This window comes from Gracilinanus agilis, chromosome 5, assembly GCF_016433145.1.
Source record: "Gracilinanus agilis isolate LMUSP501 chromosome 5, AgileGrace, whole genome shotgun sequence".
Lineage (NCBI taxonomy): Eukaryota > Metazoa > Chordata > Mammalia > Didelphimorphia > Didelphidae > Gracilinanus > Gracilinanus agilis.
This window is the reverse complement of record NC_058134.1, coordinates 268,128,162-268,150,875: the sequence shown is the minus strand read 5'-3', so window position 1 is coordinate 268,150,875 and position 22,714 is coordinate 268,128,162. Positions and strand designations below refer to the sequence as shown.

Below are 22,714 nucleotides of genomic sequence, written 5' to 3'. Positions count from 1 at the left end.
GTAACCTTGTTCAGGGTTGCACTGCTAGTAAGTGATAGAGGCCATTTTAAACTCAAGAGGAATCTAAATTTCCTTGACTCCAGTCTGACACTCTATCCACTGTGCCACCTAACTGCCCGGGAAACCTTAAAGGGCTATCTAAATTATTACTACAATGGAAAGAATGTAGACTTTGTAGAAGAGGACTTGGGTTCGAATCTGGATTTATATACTTATTCCTCACCTCTAAAACAAGGAGAAAGTGCCTCATATGATGTGCACAATATAAATACAGTGTCCTCTCCACTGTCACACTATGAAGCCTCTCTAATGTTTTCTTCAATCTAATGTGTTAGCAGCCCGTTTTTCATAGCTCCTGGCAGCTTGGACTTATGGGATTATACATATCATCAATTCAGTGTTTGTTTATTCAGAAATAGCCCAGAAATTCAAAAACAACAACCTCTATGGTTCAAAAATGGGTTTCCTCCCTTCCCAATCTGGCTCTTATAAAACCTAACTTTTGGCCCATAATCACATTCTTGGTACCACAGACATAGCTTTGGAGTCCCAGTTCTGTGCGGCAGCAGCCAAAACACACAGAGGCACAGGAGGATGCTCGTTGCTGCCTGAGTATGGCTGTGGATCTCAGTATCCCCATCCTTAGAGAGCACGACGACCTCACTATTAAAATCCACCTATCATCCATCCATCCTCAAGACTAAATCCGGGCTATATTCTTCTTTATACATTCTCCTAAAGCAGAATGGATTTCTTTTGCTCTCACCACCTCCGCCTTGTGAAATCCTTGTCTTCCTTTCAGGCTTAGCTTAAAAGCCAACTCCTGGAGGGTTGGTCCCTCCATTCTTCCCTTCTCTGAAGGGGAACAAGGCACAGAGGAGCCCTCTTTCCACTCTGTACTTATCTGTTTTGCAGAGTTGATGGGATAATAAATTTTAAACTGTGGGGGAACTCAGAAGTCCAACCCCCTCTTTTTACAAAGACCCTCAGATTGGAGTGATTGGAGAAGTCACAGAGCTAGCCAATGTCTGAGGCAGAACTAGAATCCAGGACTGATTCCGAATCTGATCTTCTATCCCTTACCTGGCACTGATATTAGAAGAAAAGAAATAGATAAGATTTTAATCTGGTTGTCACAAAAATTTTTCAATCATTCCTTTTAGTGTGTAAAAGAAAAACGATTATAGTCAAACTGGACCTCTTGAGATAAATGGAAGAGGGAGAGGGAAAGTCAGAATGAACTCCATTACTTGATTAGTGGTTGTACTTTTGCTATTGTCAAATGCTTAAAGCAACTCAACTTCGATTTCTTTGGTGCTACAGAGCAGGAAGTTTGTTACCAAAAAATCTGTTACCAAAAAGTTTGGCTAGATGAAGAGATTGTTGAAAGAGAGCAAATTTGCATTGCATTGTAGGAAATACAAATCTACACCTGAAATAAGTTAATTCTAGAAGCCTTTTTCTTTTTAAACCTGTACCTTTGCCATTGAATTGATAACTGAGTATTAGTTCCAAGATAAGGGCTAGGCGGCTTGCTTAGGGTCACACAGGAAATGAATGAAGCCAGGACCTCTCATATCCAGACCTATTTGCCCTGAACCACCTATCTGCCCTGTTTAAAATAATTTTTCCTAAATGTGATAGACTTTGCTACTATCGGCAACACAATGATCCAGAACAATTCTAAGGGTCTTATGAAAAAGAATGCTATCCACCTCCAGAGAAAGAACTGTTGGAGCAGAAATGCAGAAGAAATCATACAATTTATCACTTGTTTATTTGGGTATATGATTTGGGGGTTATGGGTTTTATAAGATTATTCACTTATAAAAATGAATATGGAAATACGTTGTATGTCATAATACACGTATAATCCAAGATTATATCCAAGATTGCATTATTTGTCAGCTCCAGGAGTGGGGAGAGAAGAAGGGAGGGAAGAAACAATATGGATCATAACTTTGGAAAACTTTGGAAATTTATTATTAAAATAACAAAAATTAAAAATTAAATAATTTGCTTATTGGATCTGGAAGGAGTGGGAGGGTTAAAGGGGAGGGAAAGTAAAGGGAATGTCTACATGGAAAAATATTTTTAAAATTAAAAAATGTAAAGTCAAAAAATAATCAAATAACTTTTCTTTTTTCATGGCCAGTAGAAATGAAAAATAAAAAATGTCTGCCATGTTTAGGTCACATCATCCCAAGATTCCACATTGGCATTTTTTATTAGTGTAATTATCTTCTTTCTCTTACCAGATTGTAAACTGAGGGTAGTTCTTAGTTTATATCATCTTTCAATCCCCAGCATGCAGCATAATCTTTTCCATAGAGTAGGTGCTTAATAAATGAATGATTGAAGAAGCATTTCTTAAATGTTTTCTAGGTGTCAAGCAATGTGTTAATTTTTTAAGTGTGTCTTTCCTCCCAAGGAGTTCCTGGTCTAAAAGGAAGAGATGACACACAAAAAGGGATTTCAACTGCAGGACGAATGGAACTTAGAAGAAAGGACTTAGAAGCCCTAAGGGTAAAGGCCTAAGCCTCCTGATATATCTACAAGCCAGACAACAGAATATGGAGGGTACAGAGACGGAAGGTGGTAAGGCCAAGAGGACATCAGGAGTGGCAAGGTACATAGTATGCCCTGGTGGGTCCCCATCTCACCAGAAACATTAGAGTAGTGACTACCAACTCATCCAAATGGTACAAGCAGCCAGTGATGCTCTCCTCATCTGACTGGGAGAGCCTGACCCTAGTTATAAATTGTACTGAATAGTATTAGCTCAATATAATGCATTAAGGCTTACAAAACACAATAATTTTTTGAGTTAAGTAGTACAAATATTAGCCCCATTTTATAGACTCAGTGACTTGGTTGAGGCTGCAAAGTTTCAAAGTAGTAGAGCTGAGATGCTGCTGGGTCCTCTGACTGCGAATCCAGTGTGAGAATTTGAGACATCGATTGCTGCTGGAGGGCCAACTCTTCTGGCTCTGAGATTATATTATGATCCTTCTCTGTAATGGCCTCTGTGACTCATTGTCACTTCCTCTCCCTGGGCTCATTTCCTGACATGAAGTGTAAGAATTGAACTATATGATCTAAGGTCTTCTTGCCCCCAGACTGGTCTTTCAAAAGAAATAAAATGATGGAAGGCATTTTTGGTGCCTCCCTACATCCTGCTTGTGCCCTTGCCACTGATTTGGTTTTGAGTATGTTTGTGTATGTATACATTTACCTTACCTTCAAGATATACTTGAAATCAAAAGTGTAGTTCAGCATCCCTTGTATGTAGTAGCTTTGGCAGAAACCTTGGTTACCCATAAGAACCACTTCTGGAGGAGGGGGAAATGGAAAGGGGTGCATGGATGCTTACAGAGAAAGAAATCCCATATTTTTCTGAGACAAAAAAAGAGAGCAGACAATTGGACAAACCATGAAAGGTCACCCCATCCTAGAGTTTCTCTTCTAAGATCCTTTGTTCACTTAGTTCTGGCAGGAGTTAGTAGTAGAACCAAGCGTAATGAGAAGGTCCTGGCAGCCGTTCACAGTCATTTCGTTGGAGCGAGCCCCCTTTGGGGAGAGAGGAGGGTAGAGTTTGTGAACACTTGAATCTGGGGAATGAGGCTGACCTGTTTACGTTTCCTGCTACTCTATAACTTAGTGAATATATAATGTCTTGGCTAAGGTTCAAAATGAAGAGAAACCAGAAAGTAGAGGTTTAATTTTGGAGGACAGAAATCCATTTTTAAAAAACAATGTGCCTGTATATTAATTATACGTTTGTTGGCTGTACTTAGAATGACCATCAACATGTAAAAAACAAAACTGAAAAAAAGATTTCCCACAGGGACATGAGGTAAAACTGTCAAGTTATTGAGAACACCAGAGAAGTTTCTGTGAAAAATGACAGGAAGGAACCGTTTCCGTGTAAGTCTTTTTCTTCTACTTGGCTGATGGCAAACGGTCGAAGTGTTTTTGAAATCTCTGAGACATACTAATAGTTGTAAGAAGGTGGATGAAAGAAGTCATTCTATTTTCTTAAAAACAAAATTATTCTTCAATGCTAAGCTTTCTATACAAACCCCAAATACCCTTTCTACACCTTTTACACCCAGAGTCCTCAACATGGATTCACAGATAGATTTCAGGGAATTTGTGATCTTGAAAAGAAAAAAAAAATTTATGTGTTTATTTTCATTCATCTCTAATTGAAATTTAGCATTTTCCTCTATTTTGAATGTAGGCAACAAATCACGGAAGTATTATCAGGCTTCACTAGACAAGTCAAAGAGTCCATCACATACACAGTTTAAAAGCCTCTGTTCTATGTGTAGTTTCATCTCTAAAATGTTCATTTTAATGGTTAAATATTAAGAGATACCCATGAAATAATGATTGGGGCTCTTAACGAAATCATAATCAGTGGAGATAAAAAAAACGCAAAACTCTTTCCCCAAAGAGAGGAGCTTCATATAGTAGAGACACAATGTATTAACTACACACACACACACACACACACACACACACACACACACACACACACACACACAGACACACACAGAATGCTGAGTGTCAAGGGGGTGGGAATTGGGCCTGGAGTCAGAAAGACTTGAGTTCAAATCTAACTTAGAACTGTTATAGGAAGTTATAAGGTAGATAAGAATTGTCTATGTCAGCCAGTCAGCTCTCTGCCTTCTGCTGTCTATATATTTATATATCTACCTTATAACTTTTCATATAATAGTACCTATGTGATCACTTAAGTTGTCTGCCTTAGTTTCATCTATAAAGTAAGGATAAAAATAGCATCTTATTTCCCACAGGATTTGGGAGAGTAATCAAATGAGCTGGAGAGCACGTGGCACATGGGTCCTTCCTTTTTCCTCCTTCTCTAGTATGGAGACTGAATAATATCTAAGAAAGTAGGAAAGGTAGAAAGGAACCAAGTTACAAAACCCTTTTAAAAGACCATGCAAGAAAATTCTTTTCGAGCTGGAAACTATATGGAACCACTCAATAGTGTTTATTGAATTGGGGGTGAGGAGGACATGGTTAGGTCTATTCTTTAGGAAAAATGACTTGGGCGTCAGTATAGAAAGTGATAATAGATCAAGGCAGGAAGACCAAAGAGAAGGCATTTAATCTAAGCACTTGCCAGGTGATAAGGATCTAAACCCAAACTTTTTTGGCCTACCGCCCCCTTTCCAGAAAAAATATTACTTAGTCCCCTGGAAATTAATTTTAAATTTTAATAGCAATTAATTGGAAAGATAAATGCACCTGTGGCCATTACCGCCTCCCCGGATGGCTGCAGCATCCACCAGGGGGTGGTGGAACCAACTTTGGGAATCACTGATCTAAACTATGGCCATGAGCATGTGAGAATAAATAAAGGAGGAGCCCATTGAAAGATGGTATGAAAGTAATAATTTAGCAGCTGAACAGATCAGTGAGATTTCAGGTATTGAGGTTGATCCCAAGCCAACTGAAAATTTGGACAAGGATGGTGGTGCCTACCATATAATAGGGACATTTGGAAGAAGGGATGGTTTTGGAGGAAAAGACCAGTTTGATTTTGGACAAGCTGAATTAGAATTGCCAAAGGGAAATCCAGTTTAAAATGCCCAGTAAGACTGGTGGTGACAGAAGACTGGAACTTAGTTAAGAAAACAAGGCTAGATATATAGATCTGAAAGTTTGTTTCGTAGAGATCATTTAAGCCACAGAAACTTCTCGGGTGACCTTGGTGAGTCTTCCATTGTTTATCTTCCAAATTTATGATAGTCTATTATCAAGAAGGCCCTTCACCCTAACCAAGCATGCATTTGTTAGGAAATCTTTTCTAGTTCCATAGTTTTGCATTTTTTCCAAGTTATTCATTTTGAAAACTTGAGCTCACCCCAGTGTTTTTCCTGGGAAATATCTCCCCAAGGACATTTGCTCTGCAAGGAGCACACAGGAACTAAAACAGGGGAAAGAGTGATTCACAGACTACTGTGAGAAAGTGTTTGCAAATGAGGAGACTGTAGGAATTCGTTTTTCTCAGAGAGAGTAAATTCTCTAAGCTTGGGCAAACCCAGGCTATGATTTGAACCAGTTTGAAACTTAGAAAGGATTCTTCTGATTCTTGAAGAGAGAAAAAATCCTACTTTATTATATTCCATGATGGCCTCTGGGATAATCTTTAGTGACTCTTGAGATAATTTGAATGCCAACATCAGACACTTTTAACTTCACCCAGGATGAAAAGAGAAGTAGACAACATGCTTTCAGAAATCCTATCATCCCAAGAGTACAATGTATCTATGAAATTGTATTATTATTATTATTATTTTTTAAACCCTTGTACTTCTGTGTATTGTCTCATAGGTGGAAGATTGGTAAGGGTGGGCAATGGGGGGTCAAGTGACTTGCCCAGGGTCACACAGCTGGGAAGTGGCTGAGGCCGGGTTTGAACCTAGGACCTCCTATCTCTAGGCCTGACTCTCACTCCACTGAGCTACCCAGCTGCCCCTTAAATTGTATTATTTTTGAAAAGAAAGAGGGAGTGGAGAAAATTCTTTAAAAAGCTACTGTAAATCTTTAAGGGAAATTATAATGCCATTTATGCAGGCATTCCTTTCAGTGGTTCAGATCATTTCCCATCCTTACCTCATCCTATATGTACTCCAATACTTCCTCAGTAGGCTTGAGAGGTACCTAATATCTGGGACTGTATTCACTGTCCTTATGACTGGCTTTTTCCTGTTCTAGTTAATTTCTTGGAGCATATCCTTTCTGGTGCTCTTTTGGACACAAAAAAAGATTTCCTCTTTATTGTCCTTGGAGAGAACCTCAATTTTGATTCTTCAGAGCTGTGGTTTTCTATGAATCATGGCAACATAGCTTTACAATGTTAGTATTAAAAAGTTTTTGTTTCAGAAAAAAACCTTAGGGTCATTGAAAGGACTACAACATTATCTAAATATAAACAGGTCCATTCTATTTTGCCTAATTAATCACTATCCATCTGTATTCTGTTCAAAATATATGTATGGCTGGACATGCTTTTTGGGATGTCCATCACTTGGACAAAAGGCATTTTCCCTCCACTTGATTGGTCCTGTGTATTGTTGCATGTGCCAAGAGTTAAATAAAGGTGTTGGGAATAGGGCAAAACCCCCAAAATGGTGGGACAGAAAAGTCCCATGTATTCCAAATAATCTGTGGCACCAATAAGAACTGAAACAAAGTAGGTGTTCATCAGTCAGGGAGTTGTGAGAAAGGAAGTATATATAAAATTCAGATAAACACAGGAAGATCTGTATGAACTGATGCAAAGAAAAGCGAGCAGAACCAGGAGAATAAATACAGCAACTCTAACAATGTAGATGAAAACAACACTAAAAGGCAGATTAATTAGAACTCAGATTAAATGCAGTAATTAATCATGATCCCAGACAGCTTATAAAACATTTTTCTCTTCTTAGGTAGAAAAGGAGAGGACTGTAAGAGCAGAATATTTTTCCTTCACTATTTTTCTTGGTTAAAAGTGAGGGTTCTGTGTAAAAAAATAAAAGGTAGCAATAAACAAGTTTTGAAAGAAATTATATAATTTTGCCTTTTCAGTCCAGGACAAATAGTTCAATTCATAGTTCAAGCTAAACTATAGTTCATGTTAGAGATGGAAAGGACAAATCTTTGCCTCTCAACTCTTCATTTTATGGATAAGGAAATAGAAACCAGTGGTTCTTTGCCCAAGGTCACATACCTAGTGAGAAATAGGAAATGAGAATCTTGTCTTTATCTTCTATGTTCAAGAAGAATTATACTTTTTGGCAGAAAATTACTGTTAATTTCCTTTACCACTCATGTTTCATTACAAGACAGCTATTTCCCCTAAAGAAAATTTGGCAGAAACAGTGAGAAAACACAAACTCTTCAAGATGAGAACAAATCAGTACCAGAATTTTAAAAATGATATATAAAATGAGTAATGTATTAGACAGCTATTCAATGATTATCCATATTATCAGGGGCCAATCACTTAAATTAAGGACAGAAGCAAAAAGTAATCCCTTCTACCAAAAGTTGCAAGAACACATTCTAAAGAAGCCTTTTCTCCTTATTTTGTAATCACCACAAGGTTCATATTGTCATAGAAAAGTGACACAAAAGGAATTTTTCCAGAAACTTCCAGAAGGTTATTATGAATGTCAAGCTCACACATGAGTCACTAAAATCTAAGTACCCAGAATCCCAAAGTCAACAGGAATGTAAAAGGTATCTGGAAGCAGGTACTTTAGATTTAAAATTAACTTCATAGTACTGTGTGTGGATTCTTTATTAACAGGCATTTTAATCCCTTGTATACTTTAGGCAAGGTGGTACATGAGGAAAAGGATGAAGATCAAAGGGAGGAGACAAGAGAGACAGATTTTATGGAAAGTATTTATTGTGCTCTATAGAACTAAGTTTAGGGACCCATCATGTAAAAAAAAAAAAAAAAATCACTTCTACTTCTAGGATCTGGCTTATATTCGAGATATATTATTGCTTCCTAATGGTGTGATCCTGGGAAAGTCACTTAACCTCTCAGTCTCAGTTTCTTCATCTGTAAAAATGGGGATAATAGCACTTTGTTGTAAGGATCAAATGAGATAACATAGCAAAACGCTTTGCAAATTTTAAAACCCATAAATGGTAGCTACAAGTACTACTACTACTACTACTACTACTACTACTACTATTTCTAGTGCATTAGTACTAGTACTACAAACTAGTAATCCTGGTAGTAGTTTTGTTTTAAACTACACCACCACCACTACTACTAATTTCAAACAACTACCAATAGCATTAATATTGCTGGTAGTAATAAAAATACTAGTAATAATAATAGTATTAGTATTACTACTGCTACTACTAATAATACTACTAGTAGTATTAGTTTGTAATAAATGTTAGTAATAGTAGTACCAAAGATGTAGTATTACTAGTAATAAAAGTGCTAGTATTTGTACTACTGCTACTGCTAGTGATATAGTACTACTAGTAATACTACATCTACCTTAAAGCCTCTATAAATGGATGCTACTTGTAGTAGTACTAGTACTATTACTACTGCTACTGCCATGTTACAGAGAACACATATTAACATAGTCTAGCTTAGCAGATATAATGAAATAGTTACTTGTAACATTGCCACTCTGATATAAGTCCTTAATTTAGATCACAGGAATTTTTATCCTCTTTGTGTATCTCTTCTGTGGTATGGGGAAGCTTGTACAGACCCTTTTCAGAATGTTATTGATTGCATAAAATAGATAGTATTACAAAGGAAACAAATTCTGAAGCCAAGGTATTCCTCCCCCCCTTCCCCAAACAAATCCACAGGCTCCTAGCAATCAACCCATGGACCCATTTTGGGTTAAAAGAAACCAGATTAAGAAATCTTGCTTTAGTGGTCTGAGTCCTATTGGTAGAGGAAAATGCCATACAAACACAATTCTTAAATCAAAAACTCAGGTGAAAGATCCTTCAAACACCAGAACCACTTGAAACAATGTCCAACAAAAGATATGTAACAAATCTATGACCGGCCACATTTGCCAGTGAATTCTCTTCAATCTGTGGAAAACTGTCAAGGGTGGCCAAATAGAAACTCCAATAGTAGTCTTTCTAGGAGAACTTCTCCAAGGTCAAGTGTTGGCTTGGAATCAGGGTTCCAGAGTCTTCACTTCCTAACTCTGGGAAATCATTTCACTCTTCTTCCTCAGTTTCCTCTATATGTATTGCCTTATAGGACTTTGAGGGAAAAAAAAAATCAAATGAAATACTTTGGGTCCATTTATTCATTGAAACTAACAAAGGAAGTAGAAATAATGTGTTGTTCCTAGAGGCAAAAATGCTTCATTAGCACATTCCAGCCATTCTTAATCTATTGTTCTCACCACAACCTACATACAACTGTCATAATCACATAGATAAAATGATGGATTTTAAATCCATCTCACTAACAAAAATCTCTTACTGCTACTCCAGCACAAACTGAAACCATGTCTTTTCTTACCATTCAATTTTTAACTGTTTCTCAAGAGTGTTCTTGGAGAGAGAGAGAGAGAGAGAGATAGAGAGAGAGAGAGAGAGAGAGGCAGAGTAGAGTGTAGGGCAGGGGTTAGCAACATATGGCTCCTTCTGCAGGAGCCATAAAGTCCATTTTTTTTCAGGCGCTGTTACAGGAGCGGCACTGTGAGCACTGTACGGCTCTCACGACATTACATTTTAAAAAATGTGGCATTTATGGCTCTCACGGCCAAAAAGGTTGCCGACCCCTGGTATAGGGATATAAATGCTTTGCAACTCTCCAGTGCTTTGAAATAATTTAATAAAAAAATGTAATAAATATTATATGATTAATAATAATGTAAGTACAATCTCATTATTATTATTATTATTATTATTAAAGCCTTAACTACCATTTTAGAATCAATACTCACTTTGTTTTTTTAAACCCTTATCTTCTGGCTTGAAATTGATATTAAGTATTAGTTCCAAGGCAGAAGAGTAGGAAAGCTGGGCAATGAGGATTAAGTGACTTGCCCAGGGTTACACAGCTAGGAAGTATCTGACGTCAGATTTGAATCCAGAGCCTCCCATCTCTGGGCTTGGGCTCTCTATCCACTGAGCCACCTAGATGCCCCTGAAAGCTTTGTAATTATTAGTAATTGTTTATAGTCATAGATGAAGATAGTAAAAGAAAAGAAATACTCAGTGACCAAAATATGGGCCCATTAATTTAGAAGCTGGAAGGGACATTAGAAGGCATCTGGTCCAGTTCTCTCATGTTTAAGTGACTTACTCAAAGTCACACAGATTTTAAGTGACAGAGTTTAAATTTGAGCCCAAGCCCTTTTGCTAGAAATCTAGAACTAACTCTAAGGCACAAGTAGATTTTTGTGGGTTTCAGTATTTGAACTGGTCACACATTTCTCTTGTTAATAAAAATTATCTTGTTACTGCTTGGTACTTCACATCAATTAACACATTTGAATCTTACAGCAGTTCTTCAGGGCAGGTATGGTTATGCCTATTATACAGATGATAGACAGCTAATTCTTTTCCTTATGGTTTGCAAAGAGTTTTAAAAATATTTTCATCTTTCCTCATAACCATCCTAGGAGGGAAGTGCTATTATGATTCACTCGACAGATGAGGAAACCGAGACAAAGAGAATTTCAATGACTTGCTTGAGTCACACAGCTATTAAGTATCTGAGGCTGGATTTGAACTCATGCCCTTATTCTCATTTTCAAAAATCTGTAGAGAGCTAATCTCAGAGGGAAGACATTGGCAATAGGAAGATGGGGGAAAGGATAGCATCAGGAAGGACAATAACATACATTTTATATTTAATCCTGGAGGTGCTACTGAAAATGAATGTGTGTGTATGTGTATGTGTGTCTGTGTGTGGGGGAGGGGGGGAAGGAGAGGGTGGGAGAAAGAAAGAGAGAGCCAGACAGACATGGTCAGATCAACATAGACACTTTGGCAGCAGAAATGGAGGATGCGATGGAGTGAAGAGACAAGAAGCAGAGGAACCAACCAGAAGGCTATTAATACTGCAGGTTTCAGGTAATGAAGTTCTACAGCATCAGGATGAAAGGCAGTTAGTTATGGGAGAGAAGGGGCATAGATAAGAGATGCCATGAAGGAAGGAATGATAGGACTTGGTAATATATTGGATGTGGGGGTTAAGTGAGGTGTGGAGCACACCTCGAGATTGTGAACCTGGAGGACTAGGGAAGATGGTTGTTCCCTCGACATTCACCAGAAGTTTGACAGTGGGGAGGATTCTTTTGGATGTGATGTTTTTGCCCATTTTGAGATGTCCAACAAACAGTTGGAGAATTGAGACAGGTTAGGAGAGATGTTAAGAGCTATATAAATAGATCTTGAGTATCATCTGCAAAGAAATTATAACTGAACCAAAGGGCCCTGATCGACAAATGAGTTAGAGGAAGAAAAAAGAGGTCCAAAGAGAGATCCTTGGGAATTACCTCTAGTAAATGGGTAAGAGCAGGAAAAAGATTCAGTGAAAATTGGGAAGAACTATATACTGGAAGCAGAGTGAAGTGAGCAGAACCAGGAGATGATTGTACACAGTAACAGAAATATTGTAATAATGATCAACTGTGAAAGATAGCCTTTCTGTGCAATCAAGACAATTCCAAAGGACTCACATGAAAAATGTTGTCCACCCCTAGAAAGATAACTGATGAACTGAGTATAGAAGAAAGCATAATTGCTTTCATTCTTTGTTTTGCTAGGTTTTTTTGGCGATCTGACTACTATAGAAATGTCTTTATGATTTCACATATATAATTGATATTGTAAATACTTTGTCTTCTCAACGGGTGGGAGAGGGGCTGAAGAGGGAAAAAATTTGGAACTCAAATTTTTTTAAAGACTGCTAAGAATAATAAATTTAAAAAAGCAGAAAAAAAACAGTTCAAAGGGGTCTAAAAAGGAATGATAGGGCACAAAAAAGGAAAACCAGCACACCAATGCAACTACCAACAATTTGGAAATAGGTCTTGATCAAGGACACATGATAAAACCAGTGGAAATGTGTGTCAGCCAAGGGTGGGGGGAATGCAGGGGGTGAAGGGGAAAGTAGGAGCATGAATCATGTAACCATGTTAAAAATGAATATTAATAAATTGTTTAAAATTTAAAAAAAAAAAAGGAAAACCAGGAGAAATCAATGTCACAAAAACAGAATGAAAATGGAATATCAAGAATGTGGTAAATAGCATTGAAGACTGCAAAGAAATTAGAAGGGATTAAGATTGAGGAAAAAAATACAATTCAGTGACAAGGAGAGCACTGGAAACTTTGGAGAGAGAAATTTCAGGTGAATAAGGTTAGAAACTGGACTTCAGAGGCACCTTAAGAAAGAATGGTGGGCAGCTAAGTAGCTCAGGGGATAGAGCTCCAGGCCTGGAGTCAGGGGGACCTGGGTTCAAATCTGGTTTCAGATACTTCAAATCACTTAACCTTAATTGCCTAGCCCTTACCACTCTTCTGTCTTAGAATCAAAACTTACTATCGATTCGGGTTTAAAGGGAGGCAGCTAGATGGCTCAGTGGATTGAATATCATACCTAGAAATGGGAAGTCTTAGGCTGAAATTAAATCACTTAACTCCCATTGCCTAGCCTTTACCACTCTTCTGCCTTGGAACCAATACATAGTATTGGTTCTAAGATGGAAGGTAAGGGTGAGAGAGAGAGAGAGAGAGAGAGAGAGAGAGAGAGAGAAGAGAACTTGACAGCTTTTTAAAGGAGTTTAGTTTTGAATCAAGGAGAGATACAGGCTAGGGCACTGACAAGTCCTACCCAAGTTGGAAATATAGAATTAGTCCTCTAGCTTTGAGAGAATACTTTTGGCACTATAATTTTATAAGGAAATCTTTATGTATTAAAGGTAAGATTTGAATCTGGGTGCCCCAGATGTAAAGCTACCTACTATTCCATATAGCCTCATCAATGTAAACACATGGATCAGTGATCCTAGTCACTAGTATTTCCTCACTTCCATTTCCCTTCCTTCCCTTCCTTCCCACTGTGCCTGCTGAACTTCCCTCAAAACACTGTGGTCATCAGAACTCATTTTCAATGGCTTCCATCTACAAATAAGTTCAAATTCCTTAGCTTAGCTAGGGCTTCCATATCTTGGCTCTAATCTTCTGAAGGCTTCTTTCACAGTTGCTCCTTAGGCACGCTGGGATAATATTTGTCAAGTGGTAAAGTGGTTCTCTTCCTTTCCCCTAATGCCTTCCCATTTTGCACCTCAGCTCACATTGTTGCCTAGGATTAGAAGGCAGTTGTCCCACCTCTGCCTACTCAATGATCTTTCCTCCAATGCCTAGTTTGGATGCTCTCTGTGAAGCCTTCCTCAATTTCCCCAGGTAGAAAGTGATCTCCCCCTCCTCAAGACTCTTAGAACTCTTCATGGGCTTAGAAATAACTCTTCATCAGGTTAGAAATACATTTCTTTGTATGCATTTTAATCTCCCTATTTGTTTCCAGCAAAGAAGCTGTCTTGTCCTTAGCTTGTTCTCCCTCTCAGAGCTTAGTAGACAAAGACGTATTGAGAAAACTGAATTGGCTGAATTTGTTGTGTCCTCCATTTCTGCCAGATGAGGAGTTTGGATCACACATGTAACAGAAGTTTCAGGACTAAATGGACTAATAAACTTGATTGTATATAAGGTAATCAAAAGTAAAGACATGGTAGGGGTACAACGTATTTCAAAGAAGAGATGAAGGTTGCACAGGGGGATCCTTTCCAAGGAAATGTCCCCAGATGTTATGGTTCATGAGACGATGAATGATCATAGAATAGTCCTTTGGGGATCCTAGCAGATAGGAAGTTATATTTTTCTTATATGGTTCTGGAGAACCATGGTGTGGTCCATGGAGTGAAGACACTTATTAGCTGTGTGACCCTCAGCAAGTCAAGTCACTTAACTCCATTTGCCTCAGTTTCCTCATCTATAAAATGAGCTGTAGAAGGAAACTGGAAACCACTGAAAATCCCGAATGAGGTCATGATATATGACTGAAATGACCCAACAACCAAAGGATTAGAAAGCAAAATTTTCTTTTATTTTTTGGATGGACATGGATAAGTCACTTCAGTAACTTGAATGGTAATTATTATATAGATTTTATGATGGTTTAGTCTTAAAATTTTTTAAATTATCTGTAATCTTAAATTATTAAAAAAAAAAACAACTCATACCATCTAGCTTAGAATCAATACTATGTGTTGGTTCCAAGGCAGAAGAATGGAAATGACTAGGCAATGGAGGGTAGATGACTTGCCCAGGGTCACAGAGATGGGGAAGTGTCAGAGGCTAGATTTGGATCCAGGATGTCCAGTTTCTAGGCTTGGCTCTGTGTTTGAGCTACCTAACTACCCCCATGATTGATTTTTATAGATCCTTTCATTGATAAATTGCTCTTTTGATTTAATACAATTATGCCACATGCTTCCTATGTACAAGAAGCAATCTAGAATTAGAAAATGAAAAAAAATGACAGTACTTGCCCCTTGGGCTCAAAAAAATCAACAAGCACTTATTAAAAGCCTATTGTATGCCAGATACTATGTTAAGTAATGGGGATACAAAGAAACAGTGCCAGCCACCCTCAAGTTTATATTCTATGGGGTAAGACAATCATACAAAGAGCATGGTACAGGTTATGATGATGTTCAGTCATTTTTGGTCCTCTATGAGTCTTCATGACTCTATTTGAGGTTTTCTTGGCAAAGTTACTGGCTTGACATTTCCTTCTCCTGCTCATTTTACAGATGGAGAAACTGAGACAAGTAGGGTTCAGTGACTCGAACAAGGTTACACAGCTAGTGTCTGAGGCCAAGCAAAAATGAATCTTCCTGACTCCAGGGGCTGGTACTCTTTCTACTGCACCAATACAAGTTTACATATGATTAAATGTACCCTGTGAGTGAAACAGTGACATGAGTGATTAAATCGAGTTAGATTGAAAAATAATCCAGGCACTTAATGACTAATCTTTTCAATGTTACTAAACCACAAAATTTACCCTGCTGTGTTGAAGGGGCCACCCTTCTTCTGTTTGGGGAAGGAATATTTGCCTCATCCCAGCTCTTTTTACTTCTTTATAGCCAAGCAAATCTCCTCCTTGGCTCCTGGAATATGGCCCTTTCACCTTCCCTACTTGGATAGACTTAGGGTGGCTGCATTAAACACTTTTATTTATTAAAGTGAGTACAATGAAAAAGACTCCTTTGATTGTGTAACCCTGGCAATCATCTCATCTCATCTCTTGGGAGCTCGAAGGCCCTTGTTATAAGCTTTGGTATATGGTGATTCTAACACCTGGGATCCTGGCTTGAGAACCTAATGCTGTGATGGTGGAAGATCTGAGATCACAAAGTCTCCTCCAGGATTTTCTGGAATGGAAATAAGAGAAAATGACTGGAAGTGATGCAACAGTCGAGATCAGGGACAGTGCTTCTTTCGCTCAAATACTGATTAAATAGTGCTTCTTTTGTGCAACTCACCACACAAGACAGAAAGAAAACTATGTCGGAAATGTGAATTTAGCACCTTTTCCCAACTCCCTGTTCATCATTTTAATGAGATTCTATTTTCAGACTTGCCTCTTATAGGTTTGGTCTATGGCTTTCTTTCCTAGGTAAAAACCTCACATTTTCACAGAGCTCTAAGATTTACAAAGCAGAACTACTCTGAGATAGGTGGAATAATATTATCCCCATTTTGCAGATTAGGAAAACTGAACCTCTGAGGTCAGTTGTAGTCCTCATGATCTACAGAGCTAGCAAATTATCTGTGGGAGGATTTGAACCCTATTTCCAGATTCCAAGTCTACACAATTCCACATTAACCTTTGTGTCACTGTGTCAAATAGCATCATTTTTTTTTCCAAAATAAAATTTAAATAGATCTGAAATTGAATCGGCTTAAGGAACTCCTGATCAAGAAACTCCCTCTACCTATCCAGAACAGCACTTGTTGTTGTTGGGGCCACTAGGTGGCACAGTGGATAGTATGTTGGGCTTGGAGTCAGGAAGATCCATCTTCCCAAAGTTCAAATCTAGCTTCAGACACTTCCTAGCTGTATATCTCTAGTACATAAAGACTTTCTCCAGGAGAAAGAGGGAATGAAAACAATTTATTCCAGAGTCCATGAAGATGGTGCAAATGGGTGCTATGGAACTCTTGGAGCTTGGTTAGACATCCAAGCCACCAAGGCCATCCACTGCATCCCTGACCATTGCCTGTTATCTTTGCTTTCATCTTGCCAACGGACTTCAATGACTCTGGAAGACAAAACTAGGCTGCCTCTGGACAACCTTGTTTCATGAAACCCCAAATTAGCCCCATCTCCAAGAGATTCCCTGACAGCCCCTGGGCTAAGACAGTACTATAAACTCTCAAGCACACCCAGATTGCCCCAGACAGGATTAGCAGATAGCATCAAACCTTAGGTACCTTTTTGTCTTCTTTTCTCCTTTTGTATCTGGGTCTCTCAGCTGTTTTAGATAATGGTAGCTGCTTCCTTCCCAAGCCAGTGACAGTCTGCCCCACCCACTATATAGCATTGCATTCCCAGTTTATCCCAGGATTGAAGTTTTGTGCATCTACCCAGATTAATCTTCCCACCTCCACTGAAGCCATTATAATTACTTTGGTAATTTTGTCATTTCAGGTCAACACTTCTTTATGCAACACTGCTTCACTTAAATCCAACTTATTCCAGATCCAAAAGACATCACTGATGATGCCATTTTGTCCTCTTCAAATAAAGAGGACAACAACCAGCTGAATGGCCCTGGGATAGTCACTTAATTCTGTTTGCCTCAGTTTCCTCATCTGAAAAATGAGCTGGAGAAAGAAATGGCAAACCACTCTAGTCAGTATCTTCGCCAAGAAAACCCAAATGGGGTCAAGAAGTCAAGACATCACTGAAATGACTGACCAACACAGCCAGCACATTAAACCCCAGGCAAGACATTTAACCCTGTTCACCTCAGTTTCTTCATCTGTAAAATGAGCTGGAGAAGGAAATGGCAAATCACTTTAGTGCCTTTGCCAAGAAATGTCAAACGGGGTTAAGAAGAATTGTTCTTCTCAGGTTGAACATCCATCCTACCCCAACCTCCCATTAGGAATGAAAGTCTGTTTAAGGTTGCAGAGTAAGACCTCAAAGACATATTATTGCCACAGGCTCAGAGAATTGGGAGGCCTCTTATCTGACTGTCATTAGGCTGTCCTGCCTCCTTATCTCCTCATACCTTTAGGAGCCAGGAGTCACTCCTGAGAACATGGTTATCTCTCCATAACCTTACCCTTCCCTGGTGGAAGCTCACGGTGAACTCATGCTATGGATCTTGCTGTTTTCCGATTGGGGCAGACTTTCTTGTTTAGATTGTTAAGTCCTGGCCCCCAGACAAGGGGGCATCAGGCCAGGAGGGGGTGAGAGGGGTGGGAGTTGGGTCCTTGGGTCTATATAATGCTTGTATCTGTGCCCATGCATTGGCATTTGCCATTAGGGCATTTTCTCCTTTCTCATGAGAAGAATAAAGACTGTTTCTTCCCCTCCTACTCTCTGACTCCAGGTTTGTAATTGTAATTTGGGTGGGTGGTCATTTTTCTGCCACTCAGACATGACTGAAATGACTGAACAACATACAGTCGGTATGTTAGAGGCAAATCTTCCTGATCTCTATTTGGTTCATTATTAACTACACTCATCCTTTAAAATACTAGATTGTGAAAAAAAAAAATGAATGCACACTGCTATGCATTCTTACCCTACCCAGGATACCAGAAGGCCAGTCAAAAATATTTCCCTAAGGCAGTCTTAACATCCAGGGCCACATTCTTATTTTAATATGCAGCGATAACTTGGCAATGCTATCATTATTATTGTGGTTACTAATATTTCTTTTTTATGTAACAAAACATACTGCTAGAAAAGGATTGCAGATCTGGATTTCCCTTTACCCAGTCACATTTGAAAGTCTCACCTGCTGTTCTCCTTTACATGATTTTGGTCACAAAGATGCACACAAACCAAAAAGGGAAAAAAATGTGTCTGGCTCTTTTTTCACCTTGAATGTGGTTTGAAATTAAAGCAGCTATCAGAAGAGTCAGTTTATCAAAGAAAAGAAACCCCTCCAGCCTTTATCTCACTCCAGCAGTTTTTAAAATTTAAAAAACGAAACACAAAACCCCAAGTTTTTTTTCATGATATCAAAACCAAAACAACTTGTAGATCTAGAAAAATACTGGTTAATTCTAGCTAACTTCCCCATTTGTGGCCAAATAAAAGTTTGGTATTGTTATGGTTTTTTAAACTCTTAAGATAGGTGGGGGGCAGTGGGGAAGGCTAAGCTATAGTCAGGAAATGGTCTCCTAGGAATCCAGCTTCCACAATTTTATACTGAACCAGGGAATAATCCCAGCACGGATTACTTAGAAATAATGCTGCAGAAACAGGTAACATTATCCATATAACCCAGTAGTTTTAATTTGTTTTCACAGTCATGTGATTACATACTACCTTACTAATTTTATATTTAAAAAATAAAGTTAGCTTAAAAAATTTTTTTACGGGAGGAGAGATGTTTAAATTATAAGAATCTCAATGGACTCAAATGCAAGAAAAGTACAAATACAAATTCTGTGCATCCAGAATATAAAGCTAGAAGGGAACTTAAGCCCAACTTTCTGACTTAAATGAAGAACTGAAGCCCAATTGACCCAGCCAAAAGCAGATTGCAAATAGCACTGTCAGAACTAGCAGGTAGGTGGCGCAGTAGATAGTGCTAGACTTGGATTGAGTTCAAATTCGACCTCATGACATTTAAAACTGATCACTTGACTCAGTTTTGACTCTTCTATAAAAATGATTTGGAGAAGGAACTAATAAACCACTCCAGTATCTTTGCCACAAAAGCCCCAATAGGGTCAACAAAAAGTTGGACATGACTAATCAATCATACAACAAAAGGCAGAGGCAAAACTTGAACCTAAGTCTTCTTTGACTCTTAATCTAAATTTCTTTCTACCATAGGATATAATCTCTTAATAGGATAAAGTACAACCAATAAATACAACCAACAAAAAATAAGAAATGTGATTTTTACGTTAAACTTTTGACACCTTTTATTTTTAGGGTACTAAAATCACCAATTGAATTAAGAGTCTGTTATTTAAAACAATTATCTGACTTATAATTAAGAGGAATCCCTTAAACCCAGAATAAAACAAACCCAGGTTCTAATGCAGTAGATTACAGTGACATATGCACTGGTTCTCCAGTTGGTGGATCTGGGTTCAAATCCTGCATCAGTTATGTATTGCCCTCAGGATCTAGGGTTCATGGGCCTTGGTATATACATCTTAAAAATAAGGATGAACTAGATGGCTTCTGAGAAGTTTCCAATCCTAGATCAATGATGTTTTTTTATTCTTCCAAAACCTGTGTTTGCAGCCTTAGGCAAATCCCGTATTATCTATATCTCAGATTTCCCTTACATTTATTTCAGAGTAATTGAGTGGAAAATATATCAGTTTGGAGTTAAGAGCACCCGACTTTGCCACTATGTGACTTTAAGCAAGTCACTTAAAACCTTATTGGACTTCAGATTCCTCATTTATAAAATGAGGGAATCACCATAGACTTAATCGGAGTTCCTTTCCAGCTTGAAGTCAATAATCCCCCCCAAATTCTATAAATGAAAGGTACACATTACGCTGTCCTCGCCTTTATAAATTCTAAAAGCAGACTTTTTTTGGAGCATATTATTGGTATAACTACTTATCCAGCTTCCTTGAATATTTTTAGGACATCAGGATAATTAAGTAATACTTGATACAGGAATACTGCTGACATAAATTAATCTAACACTCGCTCTCGGAAAATGTGAAGTTCCTTTTCATCCTAAATTGACACCAAGGATTATATTAAAACAAGCCAAGAGGAAGAGAAAACAAATTGGTTCATTTACTCCACTGGGAGAATTTTCAGCAAAAAAAGAACTCAGGATACCCTCATTCGAACCAGAGCATCGAAATGCAGTAACACTAGGTAAATGAGCCACTAAAGGCAGCTAGCGAGAAGCATCTCACATACCAATGCAAACTACAATTTCTTTGTCCCGTTGGACAAAATCGATTCTCTTTTCGGAGACGAGGGATGGGTAAAGCAGGAATGGAGAGTTTAAAAGGGTATGGTGGACTCCTACCTGACACTGATTTCCCAATACTGTGTAAATGAGTTATAGAATCGTGGGTTTGGGCAACATTCTTCAAAAAAGCTTCCATTTCTTCCTGGTGATGATAGTTGAAGTCCAGCGGGGCCACCAAAGGCACCAAGAGTCCCACGCACAGGTACAACGAGAGAGCCATGTTCTAGGATGAAATTGCTACAATGAATTAAATTTTTATAAAAAAAAAAAAAAGTCAGTCTAGAACGGGACTGGGGAAGAGAGAGAAAGTTAGCAGCCCTTTGCAAAGATGCCGGGTCACCCAGAGAGCATCACTCAACAAGTCTATTCAGTTCAATTCAAGGCAATTCGGTTCAGTTCAGGTAGTTCAGTTCAATTCAGAGCCGGTCAGTTCAATTCATTTCAGGTTAGTCCAATTCCATTCAGTCCAATAAACATTTGTTGCCGGCTTCTCTCTCCAGAACCTTACAAGTTTAGTTCAAGAACATCCCTCACTGGCAAGCATGGGGAGCTAGCTGGCACCGGCCCAGCGGTCGCGGCCTCCCATCCTCTCCCCCCACTCCCCGCAGTGTCCCCAACAGCTGCACCAGCTGCGTTCTTACCCTGACCCAGGAACTCACGGCCCCTGAAGCAGCAGCAGCTGCTGCTCAAGGGGCACCTCTTGTAGCCCAGAGACTGGGCGAGTCTGCCGGCAGACTCCGCCCCTTCGGCGCTGAGCGACGTCTCCATTGTCCAGTCAAGAGCCCCGCTGGCCGAGCTTGGCCCTCTCTCAGCCCCCCTCCCTCCACACACCTCCTCAGCCTCCCTCCACCTCCTCCTCCTCTTCCTTCTCCTCCTCCTCCTCCTCAGTTCCCCTGGCTCGAGGGCGCCGGCTGTCTCACCTGTGCAAGTTTCTGCAGGAGCAGGCAGAGGGGAGGAGGAGGGAAAGGCAGCTGAAGGCTCCGTGTTGTCAGGCACAGGCGGCTTGACGTCAGCCTTGCTCCCTGGCTTGAGCTGTCCCCGAGCACCCCACCGAGAGGAGACACATACCTCCCGCTGGTTTGCTCAGTGCGTGCTTTTAAAAGCTGGAGGAAAGAAGCCTGCAACCCGAGGCTGGATTCCAAGCTGTGTGGTCCTGGCGAACCCCATCCTTCTTTTCCTTCTCCTCCTCTTCTTCACGACTCCTTATATATGCGGGCGGGCAGGGGCTGGAGTGATATTGAATTGGGAGGGGGGGTGGCGCTCCATGAACTCAATTAGCCTTCTAAAGGACTCCTAAAACTTCTCCAATTTCTAGGAAACATCAGCACATCCCCGACTTACTTAGGAGTGATACCCGAGCGTGCTGACCACCTCTAAAGATAAAACTCGAGCTAGTAAACGGGTCCCAGCCCTGAGCCCCTGGCAACAGTCTCCAGTTTCCTTCCCAAAGTCCCCCAACCCCCAACCCTGCTGTGTATTGTTGCCCAGCCCCCCCATCGGAAATTTGGGTATATAAAGTAGATCAAAATAAGACCTCGCCTTCCGAAGGGGTAAAATGCAATCTATTGTTTTGGCCAAACTCTAGACTCAAAATATTTTGCATCTTTGGAAAGTATAAAGGAACAGCAATAGGCCAGGGAAGTCTTCGAATGTGAATGGGGCAGAATTCACTCAATTCATCCACTTGAAGATCTAGAAACTACCTGGAGAGAGCATGGTCCTTATTTGAAAGGCTGATCCAGTTTGCATTCTCCACATTCCGAGATTCTCCATTTGCATTTGAGTAGCGCCAACCTACACTCCTCCAGCAATGACTCTTCGCTTTTATTGAGCCCTGTGGGGTGCAGAGTGACATGCAGAGGGGGAGGAAGGGTTGGGGTGTTGGGGTGTGATAGCGTGCTAGGAAAATATGCTGGTTCCACACCACACCCCCGTTTTGCACCTGGACTGAGTAGTTTGAGAGTGAG

At 39.5% G+C, this 22,714-nt stretch overlaps 1 protein-coding gene across 1 annotated transcript in view; it reads right to left on the bottom strand.

The window, feature by feature from the left end:
- CPM (carboxypeptidase M) overlaps positions 1 to 21,432 on the bottom strand; it is a 65,604-nt gene extending 44,172 nt beyond the window's left edge. Inside the window, exons 1-2 of the mRNA XM_044677909.1 lie at positions 21,389 to 21,432; positions 20,805 to 20,970 (exon numbers count right to left, since the gene is read on the bottom strand). Coding sequence (XP_044533844.1) covers positions 20,805 to 20,967 — 163 coding nt within the window. The 5' untranslated portion in view covers positions 20,968 to 20,970; positions 21,389 to 21,432. The remainder of the gene's footprint in view (positions 1 to 20,804; positions 20,971 to 21,388) is intronic.
- Between the last annotated feature and the right edge of the window lie 1,282 nt (positions 21,433 to 22,714).